This window comes from Gekko japonicus, unplaced genomic scaffold, assembly GCF_001447785.1.
Source record: "Gekko japonicus isolate JY-2015 unplaced genomic scaffold, Gekko_japonicus_V1.1 scaffold2412, whole genome shotgun sequence".
Classification (NCBI taxonomy): Eukaryota; Metazoa; Chordata; class Lepidosauria; order Squamata; family Gekkonidae; genus Gekko; species Gekko japonicus.
The window spans coordinates 45,211-51,007 of NW_015159786.1; the positions used below are offsets into that span (position 1 = coordinate 45,211).

The window sequence follows — 5,797 nt, forward strand, 5'->3', positions numbered from 1 at the left end:
GTTGTCTCTGTCTCCTTCTGTCTCTCTCTCTCTGTCTCTCTCTCTCTCTCTCTCTCTGTCTCTGTCTCTCTCTCTGTCTCTCTCTGTCTCTCTCTCTCTGTGTGTCTCTCTCCCTCTCTCTGTGTCTCTCTCTGTCTCTCTCTCTCTCTCTGTCTCTCTGTCTCTCTGTCTCGGGCCTCTGCTTTGTGGACTCTTCCAGTTGTACGTCATGCCTACATTCTCTTCCTCTCCTCTGTCCTATTTGGAGACCTTTTGACTGTAATCAGTTGTCTTTCTTAAACCATCGTATACGAGATGTGTATAATATGACACTTCTTCCTGTTTCTTATGACTACTGCCCACGTTACAGTTTCATATGTGCAGATCGATCAAGGTGGGCAGCCGTGCCGGTCTGAAGCGGTAGAACAAGATTAGAGTCCAGTCAGGCACCTTTAGGACCACCAAAGTTTTATTCAAGGTGTGAGCTGTCGTGTGCAAGGTGCACTTTCTCAGACAATGAACTGGGGGTGCAACATGGAGTTAACGCCATGTTTTAGTGAGGCAGCATGTTACTTTAACAAAAAATCTCAGCTTCCTACTCTTAACAATTAAGAATATAATTGAAGGTGTTATGTAATTTGGGATGGTAGATTTAAATGTAAATCCTCTGTTCTGGGGACAAGGAAAATACTCTGCACAGCCATGCTGGAAAGGAGACAGGTGGGATTTCAGGACTGGATTCTCACAATTTAGGGCACATCAGTCTCCAGTTCTGACATATTTATTACCTATGTTGTTGCCCCCCCCCAATCCAAACAGATGATAACCAAAAACCAAGCTTGTCGTTCTTTTGATCTGTTTAAAAACGCCTCCACTGTTTTCCATGCTAATTTAACAAGCCACCCTCTGTATATACAGCTGTGACCTGTAATTCCGTTTCAATGTGTCTGAGGAAGTGCGTCCTGCACAGGAAAGCTCACACCTTGAATAAAAGTTTGCTGGTCTTAAAGGTGCCCCCGCTGGACTCGTAACTTTGTTTTCTGGTGGCAGGGTCCTCATTCAAAGAGGCTCTTCAGGAGGCGAGTTCAACATGGGCCACCACCATCGGATTACTGAGCTGTCTTCCAGGGCTTCCATTCTGACGGGCAGTGGCTGTCTGAGGCCCTGGCACAGGGGCGGGTCGAGGGAGATTCCAAGCTTGGGCAGAGTGGCTGGAGACGTTTGACCCACCTCAGCATTGACTTATGACTTACAGAGCATCGTCTTGGCGCGCGGAAGGTCCCCCCCAGTTCAATCGCCAGCAACTCCAGCTGGAAGGATCAGGTAGTGGGTGATGTGAATGGCCTCTGCGTGAGACCCTGGAGAGCGGTTGCCGGCCTGAGTTGGCAATACTGACCTTGGTGGCCCGAGGGTTTGATTTAAGAGAAGGCAGGTTCATGTGTTCACGTGAGTTCATTCCCCTAGGTAGGGGAACCTCCCAAGGCGTCTTGCAGCATCAAATGTTAAAAGTGCTTGAAGTCTTTGCTTTTAAAAGGATAGGTCCAAGGTGGTCAGCTGCGTTGGCCTGAAGCGGTAGAACAAATTTAGAGTCCAGTCAGGCACCTTGAAGACCAACAAAGGTTTTTTTCAAGGTGCCTGACCGGACTCTAAATTTGTTCTTTTTTTTAAAAAAGGATGTATATGTGTGTGCGTGCACACTTTAGCCAGTTTGGTGTCGTGGTTAAGTGCGCGGACTCTAATCTGGGAGAACCAGGTTTGATTCCCCACTCCTCCACTTGCACCTGGCTGGTGTGACCTTGGGCAAGCCATAGTTCTGGCACAGCTATCCTTGAAAAAGGGCCGTTTCTGTCAAGGGCTCTCTCAGCCCCGCCTCCCTCACAGGGTGTCCGTTGTGGGGAGGGGAAGGGAAAGGAGCTTGTAAGCCGCTCTGAGGCTCCCTTGGGTAGTGAAGGGCGGGGGATAAACCCAATCTTTTTTTCTTCTTCTTCTTCTCTAATCTGGGAGAACCAGGTTTGATTCCCCACTCCTCCACTTGCACCTGGCTGGTGTGACCTTGGGCAAGCCGTAGTTCTGACCAGAGCTGTCCTTGAAAAAAGAGCAGTTTCTGTCAGAGCTCTCTCAGCCCCACCTCCCTCACAGGGGGTGTCTGTTGTGGGGAGGGGAAGGGAAAGGAGTTTGTCAGCCACTCTGAGGCACCTTTGGGTAGTGAAGGGCGGGGGTTAAATCCAATCTCTTCTCTTCTTCTCTTCTGTGTTCCACCATTTCTGTATGTCCGTGTGCGTATATATGTGTTTGTCGCAGTCCAACATCCTTGGACCCCCCCTCCGGGCCAAGGAGGCATTCTCCACCTTTGTTCCTTCCTGTTCTTTACTCTGCCGGCACCTACATCAGCCTCGAATCCAAGGCCTAAACAAATGGCCACTGCAGATGGCTGTGGTTGGCCAGTCCTTACTCAAACCCTGGGGCTACGGGGGGGGGGGGCGCCTGCTTTCCTCTCTTGTGTCTCCGCCGGGCCCACCCCTCCACCTGTCCCTCACATACTTCTGATCTCGCTGGCGTCCTGCTGTCTAACAGCTTGCAGATGACGGTGCTAAACTTATTTCCCTGACCTCTCCCATTGGAGCCAGCGGCCGGTCATCAGGTTTCATTTGGGAACTGCATGGGTCTTGCATGCCCAGTGGCCTGCTGTGAAAGGAATTCCTCTGTTCAGAAAGGAGCCTGAGTGAGTGTCCGTGTGCACGGAGCATCTGTCTCTCTCTCTCTCTCTCTCTCTGTGTCCTTCTCTGGACATCCAAAATAGCTCACTCCCGCGACGGAGCGTGTCTCGCACAATGACTCAGTTCCGATGGCACGTCTTCTGGCCGAGGTCCAGCATGGAGGAATTTCATCACCCTGTCCTCTTCTGTGTACTAACTGCAAGGAGCCAGAGGGCCCCGGGTCCCAGCAACTCCTGAAGCTTGCGCGTTACGCTAAACACGCCTCTGCTCTGTCCCCGTTTCACAGCACGGCAGGAGTCCCGGGCGCATCAGGCAATAACGGCAGGCACCTCTTCTCTGTTTCAGGATCCCTGCCCTGCGCTGGACGAAGCCCCCAAGCTCAGCAGCGGCACGGGAGTCGGCGGCTCCTTCGCATCGAGCGGCAGGACCCCCTCCGCTTACCCCTCCACCACCACCGTCAATCCCACCATTGTTCTTCTGCAGCACAACAGAGGTAAAGAGTGAGACCTACGGGGGGCGCTGTCTCCCCTCGCCCGCTTTAACGGGGATGGCCTTCCCCTCCAGGCCTTGAGGTCGCCCGCGGCGTCCCAGAGGGGCCCCACCGTGACCCGTGGCACATCCTTTGACTCAAGACAGCGATGGATCGGGGGGGGGTGTGTTTCTGTGAGATCTGTGACATGGCAGAGAATCATAGAGAGTTGGAAGGGATCTCCAGGGTCATCTAGTCCATCCCCTTGCACAGTGCAGGAAATGCATAAATACCCCCCCACGCCCCTAGAGTGACCCCCTGCTCCACGCCCAGAAGATGACAAAAAGCCCTCCAGGCCCATAAACAATATGGCAGCATAGCTGACCAGTGTTCCCTCTAAGCTGAGTTAGTGTGAGCTAGCTCACAGTTCTTTAGCCTCTGGCTCACACATTTTTGCCTTCACTCAGGAAGAATGGGGCTCCAGAGCAGACTAATCTATGCAGTAACCAAATCGCTCGCTCACAACTTTAATGCCAGTAGCTCACAAAATAGAATTTTTGCTCACAAGACTCCACAGCTTAGAGGGAACATTGGCTGACACCCTGGCCAAACCGGCCTGGAGAAAAATGGCTTCCTGGCCCCGGGTCTCTGGGAAAGCCTCGGCCTTCCTCTCTTTTTTATAGAGTTAACTTCATTTGTGGCCTTCCATTCTCCCCAGTGAGGACCCAAAGTGCCTGACATCCTCCTCCTACATTTTATCCCAGAACAACCCCGTGAGGGGCAGGTGAGGCTGGAAGTGCGTGACCGGCCGAGGGTCACTCAGAAAACCTCCAGGGCAGAGAGGGGGCTTCGAACCCCTTTGAACTGCGGGAGTGCATCGCCCGTTAAAACCTAAAACCCAGTTTTTATTTATAAGGTAACGTGTTCCTGAACACCCGTTTTCATCTCTTCAGCCAACTCCCCATGAGAACACTCAAGAGCGGCCATGTTTTACAAACAGCTCGTTTCATATTTGGATAGGAATAAAATCCTGCAGGATAGGCACGTCCGAAAAGGACAGGGCTTGAAGCTTGCTCACGACCAGGGCTATTTTTGGGCAGGAACGCACAGGAACGGAGTTCCGGCTGGCTCCCGAGTTGGCCACGCCCCGCAGGGACTTATTAGCATAATAGGCCACGCCCAACAGCAGACACTCATTAGGATTGGCTACATTAGGGGGGTGTGGCCTAACATGCAAAGGAGTTCCTGCTACAAAAAAAGGCCCTGGGTTTTGACCACAAACAAGGTCAACAGAATAAGAAGCCAAAGGTGGGTGTGGCTGGATGACCACACCTCTGGTAACATGGGGGTGTGGCCTAATGTGCTAATGAGTTCCTGCTGGGCTTTTTCTCCAAAAAAAGCCCTGCTCACGACACATTCAGAGTGAATCGCAGCCAGGGATCCAGAAGGTGCCACAGGCCCCCAGAACCCGAAAGCTCGTGTTCTGAACCTCTGTGTGGCAGTTTCCCTAACATGGCTGAACTGGCTTTGCTTCTGATCGGGAAAGATGGGCAGGACTTGCTCTGTTGTGGGGAGTGTATGGGAGGGAGGTGATGAGGGGCCCTGGGCGAGAGGAGAGGCGGATGCGGGCACTTCAAGCACTCGACGGGCTGTCAGAGAGAGGATGGAGTTGTGTTCTGTTGCCCCAGAAGGTCAGACCAGAACCAACGGGCTTGAAACTAAATCAGAAGAGTCTTCGGCTAAACATGAGGAATAGCTTCCTGACCGTTGGAGCGGTTCCTCCGTGGAACAGGCTTCCTCGGAAGGCAGTGGGCTCTCCTTCTTTGGTGGTTTTCAAGCAGAGGCTGGATGGCCCCATCTGACAGCAATGTGGATTCTCTGAACTTAGGCAGATCACGCTTAGTTCTCGTGGCCCTTTCTTACGTGCCCAGGGAAACGCCGATCGCCACTTTGGGGTCAGGAAGCCATTTTTCTCCAGGCCAGTTTGGCCAGGAATCCTGGAGGGTTTTTATTTTATCTCTTTGCCCTCTTCTGGGCATGGAGCAGGGGTCACTGGGGGTGTGTGTGGGGGAGATATTTGTGCACTTCCTGCACTGTGCAGCAGGGGGTTGGACTAGATGACCCCGGAGGCTCCTCCCAACTCTATGAGTCTGTGATTCCCCCGCCCAGAGGAAATGGCTGTGTTGTCTGTGTGTGCGGAGGAAGAGGGAAGGTGTCCCAGTTTGTGGCGATGGGGTGTGTGTGTGATTCCCTTCCCTCCTTCTCGTTCTCATTTATAGTCTATAGCAGGAGCTCCTTCCCCGCCCCCGGCCATGTTCCCAGATGGATGAGGGAGGCCTGGCCTTGGGGGCCTTGCTTGCTGGTGCCGGAGAACCTTCCTCCTAGCCTGCCTCAGTCTCAGCATATAGCACTCTCCCCTCCTGCCTTTTATCCTCACAACAACAGCCCCCGTGAGGTAGATCAGGCTAAGAACTGCCCAGTTTGGTGTCGTGGTTCAGTGCGCGGACTCTAATCTGGGAGAACCGGGTTCGATTCCCCACTCCTCCACTCGCAGCTGCTGGTGTGACCTTGGGTCAGTCACAAGTTCTCTCAGAGCTGTTCTCTCAAGGGCAGTTCTCAAGAGAGCTCTCTC

At 52.9% G+C, this 5,797-nt stretch overlaps 1 protein-coding gene across 1 annotated transcript in view; it reads left to right on the forward strand.

The window, feature by feature from the left end:
• SORBS1 (sorbin and SH3 domain containing 1) overlaps positions 1-5,797 on the forward strand; it is a gene marked incomplete at its 5' end in the record, with an annotated part of 108,989 nt that overhangs the window by 17,163 nt on the left and 86,029 nt on the right. The window contains one exon of the mRNA XM_015407162.1: positions 3,042-3,189. Within this exon, the coding sequence (XP_015262648.1) occupies positions 3,042-3,189 (148 nt within the window). The remainder of the gene's footprint in view (positions 1-3,041; positions 3,190-5,797) is intronic.